At 41.0% G+C, this 20,234-nt stretch overlaps 1 protein-coding gene across 1 annotated transcript in view; it reads left to right on the top strand.

Annotated features, from left to right (window-relative positions):
- Positions 1-20,234, top strand: part of ecel1 (endothelin converting enzyme-like 1) — a 129,306-nt gene that overhangs the window by 66,960 nt on the left and 42,112 nt on the right. Inside the window, exons 6-8 of the mRNA XM_073041190.1 lie at positions 12,178-12,400; positions 12,513-12,611; positions 19,346-19,420. Coding sequence (XP_072897291.1) covers positions 12,178-12,400; positions 12,513-12,611; positions 19,346-19,420 — 397 coding nt within the window. The remainder of the gene's footprint in view (positions 1-12,177; positions 12,401-12,512; positions 12,612-19,345; positions 19,421-20,234) is intronic.

Raw genomic sequence — 20,234 nt, 5'->3', positions numbered from 1 at the left:
CCTGTGGCTCCTCCCACAGACCCCGGTATAAAGGCGATTGAGGTCTGAGCCCGGCCTCTCTGTCTCCAGGATGTAGTATGGTGGTCAACCACTGCTTGTTCCTTCTTCCAGTCAATAAAAGCCGATACCTCGCCTTTACGTCTCAGAGAGAGTTATTGATGGTGCATCAGGCTTGGAGGAATTTTAGGCCATTCCTCCTTACAAAACTGCTTCAACTCTAGGACGTTAGCTTCTTGCTTGAACTACTTGCTTCAGGTCCTTCCACAACATTTCCACAGGATTAAGGTCAGGACTTTGACTCAGCCATTCCAAAACACAAATTTTCTTCTTTTTAAACCATTCTGCTATTGATTATTCTTATCTTTCAGATCATTGTCTTGTTGCATTATCCAACTTCTATTAAGCTTCAGGTGACGGTCTGCTACCCTGACATTCTCCTGTAAAATGTGTTGACACAATTTTGAATCTATTGTTCCCTGAATGATTGCAAGCTGTTCCGTGTCCTGAGGCAGCAAAGCAGCCCCAAACCATGATGCTCCTTCCACCATGCTTCACAGTTGGGATGAGGTTTTGGTGTTGGTGTGCAGTGCCCTTTTTCCTCCAAACACAGCAATGTGCATTTCTGCCAAAAAGCTCAACTTTTTTCTCATCTGCCCACAGAACATTGTCCCGGAAGAGTTGTAGAACATCCAGGTGGTCTTTTGCAAACTTGAGACATGCAGCAGTGATTTTTGGAGAGCAGTGGTTTCCTCTGTGGTGCCCTTCCATGAACAGCATTCCCGTTCAGTGTTTTCCTTACAGTGAACACGTGAACAGAGATTTCAGCAAGTTCTAGAGATTTCTGCAGGTCTTTTGCTGATTCCCCTGGGTTCTTATTCACCTCCTTCAGCAACAGTGCTGAGTTTGTTCTATTTGTAGACAATCTCTCTTGCTGTGGACTGATGAGTACTCGTGTCTTTAGAAATGCTTTTGTAGCCTCTTCTAGCTTCATGCATCTCTACAGTTTTTCCACCAAGGTCCTCTGAAAGTTGTTTTGTTCAAGGCATGGTACACAGAAACAGGTCAGGCTCTGTGAATAACCTGACTTTTTATAGAACAGAGCAGCTTTACAACCCACACCTTCAATTTTATTTCGTTTATTGCAACACCTGACTCCAAATAGCTTTTGTAGAGGGCATTACCCCAGAGGTTCACATACTTTTTCCAAAAAAATTACATGCAATACTGGATCATTTTTCTCAATAAATAAATGAATAAGTACATTCTATATTTCCTTCCTCCTCTTGTAGGTTGGAATTTGTGCAAAGCAAGAATAAGACCCAACTTGTTTTCACTCTAATCTATAGATGTCGTTTGCTGAATCCTTGCACAGTGTCTTCTTTATCTCACAGTATTAGGTTGGGTACACACACACACACACACACACACACACACACACACACACACACACACACACACACACACACACACACACACACACACACACACACACACACACACACACACACACATCATTTTGTATTGATTCCCGATCCAATGTGGTACTATATGTGAAGTAACCATTTCACGTCCCATATAAAGTCAGCAATTGACAGGAGCCACGGACAAGTAACATGATGCTATGTTATATAGTGAAGGTGATAACATGACCATGCTTTTCGGAAGCCTGTATCCACATTTTCTTTCAAGCCTTGATTCCTTTGACATTAGGAAATGTATCTACTGTGGTGTTACTGTGACGTGAAGTTGGCCAGCTTGGTCCATCCAAGGCTATTATTTGTGACTGAGCTCACTGCCATCACTTAATAATTGGTTTGTAAAAACAAATAATTTGAGCAAATGATGTTTTTGTTTTTATTATGACATTGGGCATAATGGGATGAAATGCTTAACAGTGCACTTTTTCTTTGGTTCACAGTGAACCCTTTGCTATGCCTCCTGCAAACTTTTAGGAGCCACCAAAGGTTGGTCAAGTTTCCAGCTCTTGTCCCTTCTTAAAATTACAACTGGAATTTATTTTATGAAGTGACATCACTTATTTAAAATCCAGCTTGGATTGTGTTCCCTGCCAAAATTATTATCCCAAATTTCAGGACACAGATTGCAGACACTGAAATTGCAAATGACAGTGCACTGCTGTTGAGCCAGGACCCACCTTCTGAATCTTAGCAACGACTCCCTTGCAGCCATTTCTAATTCCGTCTTTCCCGAGGGTTATCTCTGTAGATCCATCAAGTTTATATTGGCAATGTGAGAGTGGTATTGGCCAAAGCCTATGATTCAATAGAAATGCAGCTGAAGAAGAAAGCACTGAGCAAAAATCAGGTTATTGCAACTTGGATATTAATAGAACATAGAACATAGAAGTCTACAGTACATTACAGGCCCTTCGGCCCACATTATTATGCCGGCCATGTAACCTACTCTACAGACAGCCTAGAATTTCCCTAGGGCATAGCCCTCTATTTTTCTAAGCTCCATGTACCTATCCAAGAGGCTCTTAAAAGACCCTATTGTATCCACTTCCACCACCACTGTTGGCAGTGCATTCCATGCACCCACTACTCTCTGTGTGAAAAACTTACCCCTGTCAGCCCCTCGATACCTATTTCCAAGCACCTTAAACTATGCCCCCTCGTGTCAGCCACTTCAGCCCTGGGAGAAAGCCTCTGGCTATCTACACAATCAATGCCCCTCATCATCTTATACACCTCTATCAGGTCACCTCTCATCCTCTGTTGCTCCAGGGAGAAGAGGCCAAGTACACTCAACCTATTCTCATAAGGTACTCCCTCCAAGCCAGGCAACATCCTTATGAGAATAGGTTGAGTGACCAGAACTGAGCACAGTACTCCAGGTGGGGTCTGACCAAGGTCTTGTATAGCTGTAACATTACCTCACGGCTCTTGAACTCAATCCCACGGTTGATGAATGCCAACACACCAAACGCCTTCTTAACCATACAGTCAACCCGCGCAGCAGCTTTGAGTGTCCTATCAACATGGACCCCAAGATCTCTCAGATCCTCCATGCTGCTAAAAGTCTTACCATTTATATTACATTCTGTCTTCAAACTGGACCTACCAAAATGAACCACTTCACACTTATCTGGGTTGAAATCCATCTGCCACTTCTCAGCCCAGTTCTGCATCATATCAATGTCCTGCTGTAACCTCTGACAACTCTCCAGACTATCCACAACATCCCCAACCTTTGTGTCATCAGCAAACTTACTAACCCACCTTTTTACTTCTTCGTTCAGGTCATTTATAAAAATCACAAAGAGGAGGGTCCCAAAACAAATCCCTGCAGAACACCACTGGTCACCAACCTCCATGCAGAATATGACCCATCTACAACCACCCTCTGCCTTCTGTGGGCAAGCCAGTTCTGGATCTACAAAGCAAGGTCTCCTTAGATTCTATGCCTCCTTACTTTCTGAATGAGCCTTGCATGGGGAACCTTGTCAAATGCCTTACTGAAATCCTTATTCATTACATCTATGGCTCTACCTCCATCAATGTGTTTTGTTACATCCTCAAAGAATTCAATCAGGCTCATAAGGCACAACCTGCCCTTGACAAAGCCATGCTGTCTATCCCTAATCAGATTATGTTTCTCCAAATGCTCATAAATCCAGCCTCTCAGGATCTTCTCCAACAACTTGCCCACCACTGAAGTCAGACTCACTGGTCTGTAATTTCCTGGGTTATCTCTACTCCCTTTCTTGAACAAGGAAACAACATTTGCAACCCTCCAATCCTCCGGTAGTTCTCCCGTCCCTGTTATTGATGCAAAGATCATTGCAACAGGCTCAGCAATCGCCTGGGGTATATTTCATCCGGTCCTGGTGACATATCCTATCTTCAGAATGTGCATTCAAATAGAAAGCAAGTTGAGATGCAACAACATTTTAAAAAAGGCATTTGACAGACACATGAACACGGGGATTTAGACCATGTGTAAGTCAATGTGCAGTTCAAATTAGCATCGTGGCCAACACAGGAAATGTGGAAAAGAGAACGAAAAGGCAACAAAATGTTTAAAAAGGAAAAGCAGTGCCCAAAAGAAGGTAGATGTAAAATGGCCAAATATGACAGCCCAGATACTCCAAGTCATCTGGGCCAGATTCGGATCTTTAACATACACACAGCAAAGCGTCCACATCACAAAAAGCAGTCAATTTATCCATAACCCTCTAGATTATTTTAAACACGAACAATACTTGGTGTTAAGATAGGGATGTCTTTAAATTCTATTGTGTAGAATTTGTTGTCAACAGCGAAGTGAAGTATTTGGCCTGTACATATCATGAACTGCACCTTTCCCAGTGCTCTGTTGAATTCCGTTGCATGTCATTCAGCAGACTGGGTGGACAATCTTTTGAGAACTCTCACAGGCAGCAACGCAAGAAGTAAACTATATTTAAAGATTTTACACAACATGGAGTAGAGATTAGATCACACAAGGTTTTAAGGCAGAAGCTGAGTTATCATGAACTTTTAAACACAAGTTTTGGAAAACTAATTTAAAAAAAGTGTGGAAATTTAACCATCTGAAGAAATGATAATTCAAACATAGAATTTCTAGAACCAGAGAAATCATTAAGTGGTACCTGGAATTCTAATACAAATTCTTTTATAACTGCACACCAAAACCGGAAAAAAATGTCTTGTAAATACTTGAGATTCTCAGATGACTGATTTCTGAAGATTAAACTACAGAAGGTTAAACTGCAGACAGTATCTAAAAGTTCCACATTTAGCTGATATGTGTGTACTCCTGCAGAGAGGTGAAAGAAAGTTTTCCTGAAACTTGCAGAGAGGCTGGCCAAAGCATAACTGGGGGGAAAAAAACATGGCAGAGTGGGGTTGGGGGGAAGAATTAATAAAGTAAGTCATAGGAAGGTCAAGGTCATTACAGCAGGTAAAACAAATATGCCACCTACCTTTATATAGAGCACCTCACTGGAAAGGAGCACCTGAGGTTCTGGGCACTGCCTTCAGTTAACTAGTCACACGTTAACTTCTTGCAAACATACATATGAAATAAAGTAGAAACTTTGAAATCTACAGCACATCACTGGCCCTTCAGCTCACAATGTTGTGCCGACCGTGTAACGCTCCAGAAATTGCTTAGAAATGCCCTACCACATAGCCCTCAGTTTTTCCAAGCTCCATGTACTTATCTGAGAGTCTTTTAAAAGACCCTATCGTATCCACTTCTGCCACCTTCGCTGGCAGTGCATTCCACGCACCCACCACTCTGTGTGAAAAACTTGCCTCTGACATCCCCCTTGTACCTACTTTCAAGCACCTTAAAACTATGCCCCCTCGTGTTAGCCACTTTAGCCCTGGGAAAAAGCCTCTGGCTGTCCATGTGATCAATGCTTCGATCAGGTCACCTCTCTTCCTCCGTCGCTCCAAGGAGAAAAGGCCAAGTACACTCAACCTATTCTCATAAGGCACACCCTCCAATCCAGGCAAGGTCCTCATAAATCTCCTCTGCCCTCTCTCTATAGTATCCACATAGTTCCTGTGATAAAGAGGCCAGACTGAACACAGTCCTCCAAGCAGAGATTGTGATTAGAAATTCTGTTGAAAATACTCAGCAGATTACCTAGGTAATATCATGAGGAAAGGAACAGACTCAGTATTTCAGGTTCATGACCTTCCATCTGAACTGTTTGTCATCCTGGAAAGTTGAAAGGGGAGGAGGCAATTTTCTCAATGTTGTGATAAAACAATGGGTGTTAAAAAGGACAGGGGGAGGCAGCAGGATAGCCTAGTAGTTAGCATAATGCTATTACAGGGCCGGTACCCGGGTTCAGTGCCTGCCTTTGTCTGAGAGGAGTTTTACATTCTTCCTGTGTCCACACTCTTTTCCTTTTGATTCTACAGTTCCCTCTTGCATTCCAAACATGTACAGGTTGGTAAGTTGATGGCATGCTGTGTTGCCACTGGAGACATGTAGACACTTCGGGCTACCTTCAGCACATCCTCAGATTGTTTTGGTCATTGACGCATATGGCACATGTTTCAAAGTACATATGACAAATAAAGCTAATCTATATCTACTTTTTAAATATGGTATCATTTGGAAGATTATGGAATACAGGGATTACTGGAGGATCAAAATGGTTGTGTTGTAGATACAACGGATTATAGGGTCTTTGATGACATTATCGGCAAGATCACAGGACATGTTTCGTTTTGTTTCAAACAGTGGCCAATCCCATCAATAAAACACAAGTAAAGACTGAGCTGGTCATTCCTGCCTCACCTTAATTGCAGGGTTTTCCTGAAATTTGGTAAAATTCAGCATGCAGCTCCTGAGCCGAGGAATTTGTGAAGCACATGACTGCATTAGCATATTCAAGTAAAAAATTATCTCCAGAAATATTTTTGAACTCGGCCATAAACGTTGCTCTGGTGTACCAGAAATTAACATGTTTTACAGGAATTCAATATTTTTGGATTTTGACCCACCTCCAATTCCACTGACTGCTAGCAGAAGGATTTTCTTTTAAAAATACAGTGTAATGGAGCATTCTGACTCATAATAGTTATCTCATGCATTTTCGGTATAAATTTATGGGTGAATCTCCCTGAAGTCCTTTTTTCGGATTAATTTCATCAGTTTCCATAATGACCATTATCTCAGACCATCCCTGCCGAGAAGAAACTGATGAGGATCTGTGTCAGCTGCGTGTGCTTTTGGCATGATTCCCATTAGAGTCAGTGCACAATGCCGTGCCGTCTGCTTCTACAATTCAAAGTAAAGGACAGTAGCTATGTGATAGGAAGAAGTGAACAAAATGAATTTAACAAGTGTTAAATACGAGACAGCCATGGACACTGGAGTTAATTTAATATATTTGACTCATAAAAATGATAATGTTTATTTACAAAGGCTTGATATTTCAGTAGGTATACAGTTTCCATTATGCGAGCCTACAGTGAAGCGTTGTATTTGTTTTTCACTCTCCATGACAGGCCATCAATGATAATTCCAAGTGTTTACACTCAAACAGAACCTCTGAATACACAAGTGATTTAAACTTATTACAAATTCACTCTGAATTGATTCAGTCGTTGCACTGGTAATGCTGACGTTAACTCACAGTTCGACCCAATTTAACCATTTCATTGCCAACGGAATATTTATGCTTCAAAGTAAAAAATGCTAGTTTTGATAGATAAAGTCTTTCTTTGATGGGGCAATAGATTAGATCCAAAATCTGTTTTCTGAATTGAAAGGGGAACCAGAAGACTATATTCAGGCACCTATATGAATTGTTACATTAAAAGAAAGGCAATGGGTTTGCATGCTTATTGTAGAGTCACAAAGGCAGAGGAGGAGGAAAATCAGCCTGTCAAGTCCTCTCAGACTGACTTGAAAAGCATCAAGCCAAAATCTCTCTTAGAAAGTCAGACAAAGTATAATTACTGGGTCTACTTGTTTCACACTGATTTTCCCTTCTAAGCTCCTCTGCTAGAGGCATAGATTTCTCAGTGGGAGATCTTCTCTTGCATATTCATGAAAAGGATTTTGGTGAACCCTGACAATGAGCTGTGGCTACAAGGGCGGAAGCCAATTTGTTCCCAGGGTAACTCAGAGACATTGATACTAGTTGATTTAATCCTTACTGAGAAAATGCAATAAGCCACTCTAGAGTTTTGCAGTATTATGAAGTGCCAAATTTACAAATCCAATTGCAAAACACATAAGCTGCTGGAAGAACTCAGCGGACCAAGCAGCTTCTGTGGAGGTAAAGGGATTGTTAACGTTTTATGTTGAGGCCCTGTGTCAGGACTGGGACTGGAGTGGGAAACTAGCTAGTAGAGAGGATGTGAGACAGAGACCAGTAAATGATAGGTGGAATGGGATGGGGGGTGTGGGCAGTGGAGGCAGGTGGTTGAAGGGAAGGATGGAAAATTGACTGTATGAGGAAGAAGCTGGAGTCCATAAGCCAATCCTCATTAGGGGAACAGAGATGGAGAGCATCAGTAACTGTAAATTTCTTGTCGGCATATCAGAGGAACTGATTCCTGGGTTTTTTTTGCATGATTTTTAATCTATTCAATATAAGTATGCTGTAATTAAATTACTTATTTATTTATTATTATTATTATTATTATTTTTATTTCATTTTTTTCTTCTATATTATGTATTGCATTGAACTGCTGCTGCTAAGTTAACAAATTTCACACCACATGCCGGTGATAATAAACCTGATTCTGATTCTGATCCTGTCCTGGAACCAGCACATAAGTTTCATCACAAGGAAGGCATGGCAGTGCCTCTACTTTCTTAGAAGTTTGCTCAGATTTGGTATGGCTTCACAAACTTCGCCAAATTTCAATAGATGCACGGTGCAGAATATGCTAACTAGTTGCTAACTACCAACTGCCATCTTTTATAAACCTACTACTTCCCACGGTTATCCTGACGATAACTTGTTCCACCCTATCTCCTGTAAAAATGCAATTTCCTTTTCTCAGATCCTTTGCCTCCACCGTATCTGTTCCCAAGATGAGGCTTTCTTTTCCAGGACATCAGAGATGACCTCCTTCTTCAAAGAATGCAACTTCCCTTCCACCACTATTGATGCTGCCGCCACCTGCATCTCGTCCGTTTCGCGAACGTTCGCACTCACCCATCTTCCTACTGCATTAAGAGTGATACAGCTTCTCTTGTCCTTACCTACCACCCCATGCCCCTCCGTATCCAACACATCAAACTCTGCAGCTTCCACAGGAATCCTACCACTAAACATATCTTTACTCCCCTGCCCCCACACCTTTCTCCGCTTTCCACAGGGATCACTCCCTCTGGGACTCCCTTGTTCATTCGTCCCTCCCCACTAATCTCCCTCCCGGAATTTATCCATGCAAGTGGCCCAAATGCTACACTTGCTCATACACCTCCTCCCTCACCTCCATTCAGGCCCCAAATAGTGCTTCCAGGTGAGGTAACACTTCACTTGCATATCTGCTGGGGTCGTCCATGGTGCCCAGTGCTCCCAATGTGGCCTCCACTACACCAGTGAGACCCATTGTTAAGTAGGGGACTGCTTCATCGAGCACCTCCACTCCATCCAACGAAAGCGGAACATTTTAATTCCAATTCCCATTCCTGTTCCAACGTGTCAGTCCATGGTCTCCCCTTGTGCTAAGATGAGGTCACACTCAGGGTGGAGGAGCAACGCCTTGTATTCCGTCTGGGTAGCCTCCAACCTGATGGCTTGAATATCAATTTCTCCTTCCAGTAAAAAGAAAATTCCCACCGCTTCCCCTCCTCTATTCTCCACTCTGGCCTCCTACCACTTCCCATCTGCTTATCACCTTCCCCGTGTCCCTTCCTCCTTCCATTACTCCTATGGTCCATTCTCCTCTCCTATCAAAATCCTTCTTTTCCAGCCCTCCACCTTTCCCACCAACCTGGCTTCACCTATCACCTTCCAGCTAGTCTTGTTTCCCTCCCCCCACCTTTTTATTCCGGCATCTCCCCCTTTCTTGTTCAGTCCCGAGGAAGGCTCTCGGCCTGAAACGTTGACTTTATTCATTTCCATGGATGCTGCCTATCCTGCTGAGTTTCTCCAGCGTTTGTGTGTGATGCTTTGGTTGCATCACAGCCTGGTATAGAAACACCAATGCCCAGGAGTGGAAAGGACTACAGGAAGTGATGGATGTAACCCAGTCCATCACAGACAAATCCCCACCCAGCATTAAACACATTTACACGGAGCACTACCACAGGAAAGCAGCTTTGATCATTAAGAATCCCCACCAGCCAGGCCATGCTCTCTTCTCACTACTACCATTGGGTAGGAGGTACAGAAACCTTAGGTCTCACACTACCAGGTTCAGGAAAACTTATTACCCTACATCTATCAGACTCCTGAACTACCATAGACAACTACAATCACCACTGCTCTGAACCTGTTCTACAATCTACAGACTCACTTTCAAGGACTCTTTACAACTTACATTCTCAGTATTCCTTTTATTTGCAGTTTGTCTTCTTTTGCAAGTACAAAGTAGGTAGCTTGTCAGCCTTTGTTTGCTTATGCATAGTTTTTATTGTAAATTCTGTTGTATTTCTTCTTATTTCCTGTAGATGCTTGTAAGAAAATGAAACTCAAGGTAATATACAGTAACATACACATACTTTGATAATAAATTGACTTTGAACCTTGAACCCTGAGACAGAGGCAAATAAGTGTTAATTGAACGCCAAGAAGAGAGAAAAAACACGGCACTTGGAGCTGATTAAGGAGGGAATGGTCAGGATACTGACAGAAATTTGAATCAGAATCGGATTATTATTTCACATGTGCCGAGAATTAGTGAAAAGCTGTTCATGCAGATCAAATTATTACACAGTGCATTCAGGTAGAACAAAGTAAAACAATACCAGAATGCAGAATAAAGTGTAACTGCTGCAGGGAAGGTACCATCTGGGTATTTAAACAAGGTACAAGATAATAAGAAGGTAGATCGTGAGGTCAAAAGTCTATCTTATTGTACTAGGGACCATCCAGTAGTCTTGTAACAGCTGGGTAGAAGCTGTCACTGAGCACTGTCGTACATGTTTTCAGGATTTTGTATCTTTTGCTAATGGAAAAGGGAAGAGAAGAGAATGTCTGGGGTAAATGCTACTCCTTTACTGAAGTAGAGAGAGTCTGTGGAGGACAGGCTGGTTTATGATGTATCGAGCGCTGTTTATAACTCTCTACAGTTTCTTGCAGTCACATGTAGAGCAGTTGTCATTAGGGCAGGCAATATTTAGGCAAGGGAGAGTAGAGAAGGATGGAAAAGTTGGACAAAGGGAGAGAGGCCCTGGGTAGACTGGTAGGAGTGGGTTACCCGAATTTGGAAAAGTCAATGTTCATACCATTGGGCTGTGGACTTCTAGTCTGCATGTAGTCTCACTATGACTGTGGAGAAGGATCAGCACAAACAGATCAGTGTGGGAATGAAAGAGAAGTTGAAGTGACACGTAGCCTGAAGCCCGAGGTGACCATTGTGAACAAGGTGAAGGTGCTCTGCAAAACATTCACCTGGCTTACATTTGGTCTTGCCAATGTAGAGGAGGACACATTGCGAGCATCAGATACAATTTATCATATTGGCAGAGGTGCACATGAATCTCTGCCTGACCTGGATGGGCTTTTCTCGTACCTGAATGTTGTTGGGATGGAGATGTTGTTGCGACAACTGTTGCATCACCTACAATTACAGTGAAAAGTGGCAGGAAACAGGGAGAAGTGGGTGGGATGGGATGAAAAGGTGAGGTACTCACAGAGAGATGGGCCACTGCAGAAACAAGAGAAAGAGGGGGGAGAGAGGAAGATGTGGCTGGCAGTAGGTTCCATTGGAGCTGACAGAAGTGGTGAAGGATGGTATGCTGAGGCTAGTGGGAGATAGCTGAGGACCAAATGACCTCTATTTCTTTCCTGTGTGAGGAAGAATGGGTGGTGAGGTAGAGGGAGGGGAGGGGTTTGTGAAAATAGATGTGTGGAAAATGGAAGAGCTCGTGAGGGCTCCATCAACTAGGCCGGAGTAGAACCATGTTTCCTGACTTTTCAGAAGTTCTAGAGCACAAAATCACATCTTGAGAAGAAATGTGGCAGAGTCAGAGAACTGAGAAAAGGGGATGGTGTCCTCGGGGGAGACAGTATGGGAGGAGGTGTAGGTTGGAGTGGAAATCTGTAGGCTTGTATCAGTGGTTAATTTGTCTCCTGGGTTGGAGACTGAGACCCAGAACAGGAAGGGAAGTATAAGAAATAATCCAAGCCTACAGAACCAATCCTGTTAACTAAAAACCACTAAAGGATCTAGTTCCCAATTCAAAGAAGACAACTCGCAAAAAATGCTGGAGGAACTCAACGGGCCAGATAGAATCTAATGAAAGGAATAAACAGTGAACGTTTCGGGCCAAGTCCCTTTGTTAGGACTGGAAAAAAAGATGAGAAGTCAGAGTAAAAAGGTGGAGGGGAGGATTGAAAAAATGTAGCTGATGTTAAATCTCTGAACATTTCACTTGTATGTGACTCTGAATAGATAATTGTGGCCGTCATGTGAAAATATTAACAACATAAGTAAGCAACATACAGAAGGCATCCATCGAAGTATAACACTGATATATGTGGTCATACATCTGTACTTTCAGGGTTCTGCATAATTATATGATGTGGCGCATTGTAGTTACTCTGAGTGAACACCTATCCACACCATTCAGAGACGCAATTCACGACTTCTCTAAAGAGTTGGATGGCACAGAGAAAAAGATTGATCTAGGGAAAATGTGCTTAAATGAAGCCAATAAGCAGTTTGGGATGGCTCTGGGAGCCCTTTTTGTTGAAGAATACTTTTCATCTTCCAGCAAAATAAAAGTAAGTTTTATTTTCCATTAAGATTCCAACAACAGATTAAATTAATATTTTTGAATTATCATGCAAATAAGCCCTCATGTTATAGAACCATGGTTATTTTTATTCTGATAAGGTACAACAACTGGCTGAAGACATTAAACATGCATTTGATCATCGACTAGATGAATTAGATTGGATGGATGAAGAGACAAAGGAAGCAGCAAGAGCAAAGGTCTGTTCCAGGAATCCTACTGAAATATCATTAAGCAGCACTAAATAATATTGGGTTTTTATATTGGATTTTAAATCATCTAATTAGCTTTGACATGAAATGCAGTGGAAGATCTATGATGATACATCAGTTTCAGTCTCCTTCTATAATTAGATTACAACTGTACATTGTCAGTTTGACTTATTTGCATGTGAAGAAGAAAGAGCTTATCATCTTTTAGAAAATTCCCCAATGTTTCACATGGGTGAATTGCATTGTGCATGTATTGTTGTTGCAGGGATACAACTTCTGTGACAGCATTTAGTGGTACATGATAGAGTTCTGTGATAATTGTGAGTTTGATTAATTCTGCCTATAACAATGAAAAAGAAAGCAAAATTTAATAATGCTTTAATGTTTTTTCTCTAATAAGTGGCAAAACTTAAAAATATGTTAAAGTGATGTTTTGGCACTTAGTTCCCTGGTATAAGTACCACTAGTAACTAAACCTAGTCCAGTAACTTAAATAGTATTCCAATCTTATGATGATATTCTGTCTGGAATGTTAAACAAGCGCAAATCACCTAGAAACATAAACTAACAAACTGAAGCAAAATCCCATCTGGTTCTCTAAAGGGAAGAAATTCTTTCTGGTCTATATGGGATACAAGACCCTACATCTACACTTTAAACTCTCCTAGCAAGCCATCAAGATCCAGGAAACCACTATTATAAAGAATAACTACAAGAATATTGAATACATCCAGATCACCCAGCGTTGATCTTGGCACTAGACTCAACAAAGCCCAAGTAACATCCAGCCCAATAGATTCCACAGCTTCTTGCAACAACATATGGGGTCTTGTGCCAAGAACTGGGAAAATATCCAACAAAACAGTGCCGGAAAAAGAAGTTCAGAGTCATGTATACAATCTCACTGGCTTTCCACTTGACCTTGGATCACCTGGACAATAGCAATATCTACATCAGGCTGCTGTTTATTGATTACAGAGCAGCATTCAACACCATCAAACACCCAGTACTAATCAACAAACTCCAAAACCTGGGCCTCTACCACCCTCTGCATCTGGAAGTTTGACTTCTTTCTCAGGAGACCACAGTCAGTGCAGGTCAGAAATAACATCTCTTCCTTGTTGACAGTCAATACTGGTGCATCTCAAGGATGTGTGCTTATCCACAGCTTTACTCTATCTACAGCAACTGCGTGGCTAGACACAGATCAAACATCATTTGGCAATGACACTTCTTTTCTGGTTCTGGTCAAGACGGCAGCGCACTCAAATGCAGCAGCCACTTCAGATCCAATCAACAGAATATTTGTTCATCCTTTATGTTCTTTTACAATCGCATGTCACTGCTGGTCACTAAGAACATTAAGTACCATTGGGCTATCCCATCAACGTGTTGAAGAGTCTCAGTCTGAAATGTTGATTGTTTGCTCTTTCCCATAGATGCTGCCTACCCTGCTGAGTTCCTCCAGCATTTTTGGTGTACTGCATGTGATAGATCAGCTGGTTGAGTGGTGTAGCAACAACAACCTTGCCCTCAACATCTGTAAGACCAAAGTATTGATAATGGACTTCAGAAAGAAGAAGTTAAGGGAACACACACAAATCTTCATAAAGGCATCAGCAGTGGAAGGGATGAGCAATTTCAAGTTCTTCAGTGTCAACATCTCTGAAGATCTATCCTGGGCCAAACATAGTGATGCAATTACAAAGAAGACATGACAATGGCTATATTTCATTAGGAGTTTGAGGAAACTTGGTATGATACCAAAGACCATCACAAATTTCTACAGATGTACCGTGGAGATTATTCTTACTGGTTGAATCACCATTTGGTCTGGAGGGGCCACTGCACAGGATCAGAAAGAGCTGCAGAAAGTTGCAAACTCAGCTAACTACATCATGGGCACTAAGCTCAACATCATCCAGGACATCTTCAAAAGGAGTTGCCTCAAAAAGGAGCATCCATCATTAAGGACCCCCATCACCCAGGACATGCCCTCTTCTCATTGCTATCATCAAGGATACAGGAGGTACAGTGAGGTACAGGAGCCTGAACATTTTAGGAACAGCTTCTTCCCCTCTGCCATCAAATTTCTGAATGAACAAGGAATCTATGAATGCTACCTCAATATTTTAAGTCTCTTTTTGCACTACCTATTTAATTAAACTTTTAAAAAATATATATCCTATTGTAATTACTAGTATTTTTATTATTACGTATTGCAATGTATTGCTGCAAAATAACAAATTTCATTACATATACCAGTAATATTAAACCTGATTCTGATTCTGAATTGAATAGAGTACCACCTGAAGATAATTCATCATGTTATAGGTATCACTAAACATTCTAGAAGAGTGTGTGTCTGCAGCGGCATCGAGTAGGTTATAAGATGCCAACGAAGTAAAGGCATTGGGCCTACAGAAGCAGGAAATTATAGAGAGAACTATGAAATCTCTCAGAAAACACATCAAAGTCTAACTGTCATGAGGGGTGGCAAATACTTAAACTGACAGAAGAAAAGAAGGTTCTGAGAATGTCTTTATCTCCAGATTTGGCACAGGTCAACATGTAAATGTATAGCTGGAATATTCCACGGTTATTTTCAAACGATCTTCAGCATAAAGTCTGGCAAAGTATCATCTCAGGCCTAAATGTCATTAATTCTTGTTCAAGGTAGTCATGAACTACTCCTTTACATGAAGAAATGTATAAATGAACAACTTCTAGCTTATAATGAGCCGGAAAGTTCTGGAAGAAGCTTTGGAAGAGGCTTAGGTCCTGAACACTGCGCTGAGCAATTTTAGCAGTGATCTTCTAGGGAAACTGAGATTGCAATAACCACAATTCCACTAATAACTGGAAAGTCTGGGCTCTGATTCCCATTGGCTTCTGTTTTACTAGTGTTCTACAATCCAGCAGTTGCTACTTAGATGTCACAGATAATCACTCCATGTAGTTCACCTAAATGGAATCATTCGATATAATATTATCAACCACAAAGTTCACAAAGTAAAGACTATGGGCTCTGAAAGTACCCCGGCTATACTGCTGAAGATATGTTCCTCAGAACATAACGAGATTTCGGGCCTGCTCCGGGGATTTAGATCTAAGGATTCAGTTTGGTTTGGAATGCTGTTGTTGTTGCTTCTATCGTTTGCATGATTTGTGGGTTTTTTTCTCTTTTTCTATGAATTGGAGATTGGTCTTTTTTAAAAATTGGGATCTTTCAGTTTTCTTGCTTTGTGGCTGCCTGGAAGCAGACAAATCTCAAGGTTGTAGAATTTATACATTCTTTGACAATAAATGCACTTTGAACCTTGAATCATGAACAAGCCATGCCTCTAACCAATCTATGCTTGATCAGCTACAACAATGAGAAATATGAGCAATGCAGAAAATTACCAAGGTATGTTCTGTTCTCAACAAAAAAGGACAGATACAATCTTCCTAATTAACTCCTCATCAATCAACTCTGTTCATCAGCTGCGATGGAAGGTGTTGTCAATAAAGCTGCCAAGCAGCACTTAACTCACCAATAACCTCATTACCGATTGTCGGTTTGGGTTTGTGCCAGCGCCACTTGGTTCCAGACCTCGCTACTACTTTAGTACAACATGTAAAGAGTTAGATTCTGGAGGTGGGATGAGATAAGTTGTCCTTGATATATAGGCAACAGCTGACAGATTGTGGCATCAAGGAACCCTGATAAGATGAAATCCAAAGCACTCCAGTGGTTGGAGTCAAATTCAGAATCAAGGTGAATGTTGTTATTGGAGGCCGAATATTGCAGTCTCTTCAGAAGATCACTGCAAAAATTCCTAAAGGCAGCACCCAAGACCCTAGCCTCTACTGTGGTTTCTTCCAGAACTTTCCCAGTTTATTATCAGTTCAGAAGTTGTTCACTGATGATTGTCTAGTTCCACACGCATTTTCTCATATAATGAAGCCATCCGTGACTACTTGGAGCAAGACAAGGTTGGCTTTAAGATAAAACGTGGTATGTAGCATTTATGCCAACATGTACCAAGCAATATCTATCTCCTGTAAGAGAGAATTTAATTATCTCCTCTTGACATTCCCAAATGCTGTATTCTTTGCTATCAACGTACCAAAACCCTGTGGAGGTGGTGGGAAGTGAGTGACACATTATTCAGAAACTTAACTGCACAGCTGCATAAATGTGAAGTTAGCAGAACAGATCAGAGACGGAATATTCTGCATGTAATCTTTTAGCTTTTACCTGTCAGCTGTTACTTTGAGATATGAGAGATATAATGATTCAATTTTCTATCTTATTAGTAAAGGGAGGGTGTTTTATTGTTCACATAAAGATCAATAAGTGTCTGTTCAGAAACAAAAGCCAACAGTGTTACACCAGTATCTTACTACCCTCAGTGCTGAGTGAAAACATACACTTTATAACTTTGCTTACTAACATCAATGAATAAGCAAAAAGAGTTAAATGCTCTTTCAGTGACAAGTTCTCTGGACTCCTTGAACACTACGGTCAATCTCAAAGGCCATTGTTTCCATAGTAAATCACATCTATAGCTGCTGCTCATGCCAATACTAAATACAATACAATACTTGTTTAGTCTATCCTTATCTGCATTCATTTCTTAAACAAGTCTTCTGTTCTCTCTTACCAATGATCACATCTATTTGTTTTTTTTAGGCTGTTGTCTTTAGTTCTGGATGTTAAATTAACATCATTATTTCATTAATCTTTCCTTCTCTCCCTGGGGTATTTGTCTGGATATTTGTAATTATATCTTGTGCTTATTTATGGCAGTAGATGGATGGAAAAGAATATTGGTTGGCCTTCACTGGCTCTTTTAACTGCAGGTCTTTACTTTTCTGAGGACTGTGATTGTGATTTACATGACCTCTGCTTACAATGCATCTACAGTATGTTTGTGTGTGCACTCACACACAATGGCCCATTATATCTTCGTCCTCTATTTGATCCCGCACTTTTGTGGTTTAATATCATACTCTTATTGTGACAAGTACTCCAGGTCACCCAGTTCCTTGCAACATTTACAAGGCTTAAGTCAGGACTCTGGTGGAGCATTCTTTACTTGTGTACAGGGCTGCCTTGACAGTGGACAAGAACCACAGGTAGAGTACTGCCATGATGCCCTGGCTGCTCTCTGTGTTATAAACCATCCTGACTTGGAAGCCTCGTCATCACTGATTCAAAATCCTGGGGTTTTACTTTGGAGCACAAAGGGATTATCTTCACCTTTCAGCAGTTGTCCGTGGCCAGTTAGGACAGGTCAAAAAGCAATGGCTTTGTCTGTGATGCCCACATCTGAGCTATGAAATTGAAGCAAAATCTTCTTTGTATTGCAAGGAAACTGAGAGAAAAGATCAAACTGCCAATGCTGGAAATGTAAAATGAAAACCGAAAATGCTGGAAATACTCATCGGGCTGGGCTGTATCAGTAGGAAGAGAAACAGTCAATATTTTAAGTTAGACACCCTTCATCAGAACCTAAAAGGACACAAAAGAAGTTTGTAAAGCTGTAAGGATTGTGGAGGAGTGGGATGTTTCTGATGAAGTAAAACTGTGCAACCATGGGTATAAGGTGTTAACAAGGTCTGGTTAATGATCTGTGTGAGAATCTAGACATAAGAACCAAGTCAAATTAACATGGGAGGTGCAAAATACAGAGTGGGAGGACAAGTGGAAGGTCAAACAGAAGATGAGGTTCTATTCCTTAAGTTTGCGTTGGTCCTCACAGTGACAATACTGAGGCCACTGACTGATAGGTTAGTGTGGGAGTGGGATGAGGAATCAAAGAGGCTCCCACATTACCCTGCCTACTCTTCAACCTATCCTGCCTCCAGTAACAATACTATTATATTCTAGTTTCTCTGTTTCAATCATATTTGCTCCAATGGTGAGGCATTTCATATTGGTGCCCCTGAAATGTTTTTGTTCTTTCTGAACAGTGGCATCCCCTCTACCTTTATTAACCAAGAACACCAGCACATCTCATCCACTTCACTTTCCTCTGCTCTCACTCAAGGACAGCGTTTCCCAGGTTCTCATCTTCTACCCTACCATCCTCTTCATTCAACACATCTTTCCAGTATCAGGTGCATCTTCCCCTCTCTTCTCCGTTCAGTATCTCAAAGGGACTGTTCCTTTTATGATGCCCTGGTCCACTCTTTCTCTGGAGCTTTTACACTTTATTCTGCATTGTTATGGTTTTACCTTGTTCCACTTCAATATAGTGTGTATTGATTTGATCTGAATGAGCAGTACGTAAGACAAGATTTTCACTATAGCTTGGTACACTGACAGTAATAATAAACCAAATCAAAGCTTATTTTGTGTTGTTGAAATTCTAGTGAAGGGTCTCTGACCCTAACCTTTGACTTTCTTTCACTTCCCACCAATGTAAGTGTGTCCTGCTGAGTACTTGCAACATTTTCTATTTTTGTTTTGTATCAAACATGAAGAGATTGATGCCAATGGAACAAGAGCTAGCATATAATTATAGTTTACCATATTCTTCAGATCATATCTTGCACTGTAAGTATTAATTAAGCTTTTGGCAGGATGGTAATAAGATGGTCTCCAGCTGATGCAATATTCCTGCAATTTGTAAAGACAGGTTTGGGATTTATTTCCCTTCTTGATAAGGGAACTTTGCCTTCCCTTTCTGTTTCAATAAATGATTGAATATCTCCTTTTTTTTCACTTTCAGCTTCAATATATGATGGTCATGGTTGGCTATCCAGACTTTCTACTAATTACTAATGCTGTTGACAATGAATATGGAGTAAGTACTGACAATTTTGGCTTCAGGTTTTTTTAATGAGAAATTACAATTATTTGAACACTGATGTGTTTCAGCTTGTCAGACCAATATATTCTCTAAACAGTCCTTTGAGATCAAGCATAACTTCTTCCATCCAGTTTTGAAGGTCCTGAGATGGCAAATAAGATAGCTCCAATTTGAGAGGTGATACATACTTATGAAGGACTTCTATGTTCTTTTGTTGTATGGTTTTGAGCTTCAAGGTACTAATACAAATCTTGGTTTTCACTTTGAGCAGTCATAAGACAAAGTTAGAGAGACTTTTACATTTCTTTAAGGAGGCTTTGAGTATATCCTTGAGATTTTTTCTGCTCTCCAGCTAATAATCTTTTCCCATGAAGAACCTTAAAATAAATTGCCTGTATGGGAGTTCATTGTCAAGCATGGAAAAAAGACATCAATGGCCAGAGTATCAGATCAGATTATGTTTGTTGAGTAACTCCTGACGAGGTTAATTCTTTTACTCCTCCTCAAAGTATGTCATAACCTTCCACTGCAACCTGAAGATAGGGTTTTCTAGGTAAAGATATCAGCTCTGATAATGTGACACGACCTCAGAGTGCCAGACTAGATTTCAGTATTCAGCCTCTGGAATAGGATTTTGATCCGCATCCTACAAAAGGTGCTGCACACTAAGCCATTATGATACAAATATTAAAATATACCTTGCACAGAAGAAGGGCAGGGGTGACCTGTACTAAAGGAATGGGTTCGAGCAGAACCAATATCCTGACCAGGAGGTTCCTAGTGCTATATTGCAGGGTTTAAACTAGCT

Source organism: Hemitrygon akajei, chromosome 3 (assembly GCF_048418815.1).
Source record: "Hemitrygon akajei chromosome 3, sHemAka1.3, whole genome shotgun sequence".
Taxonomy (NCBI): Eukaryota; Metazoa; Chordata; class Chondrichthyes; order Myliobatiformes; family Dasyatidae; genus Hemitrygon; species Hemitrygon akajei.
This window is presented reverse-complemented; position numbering and strand designations above follow the sequence as displayed.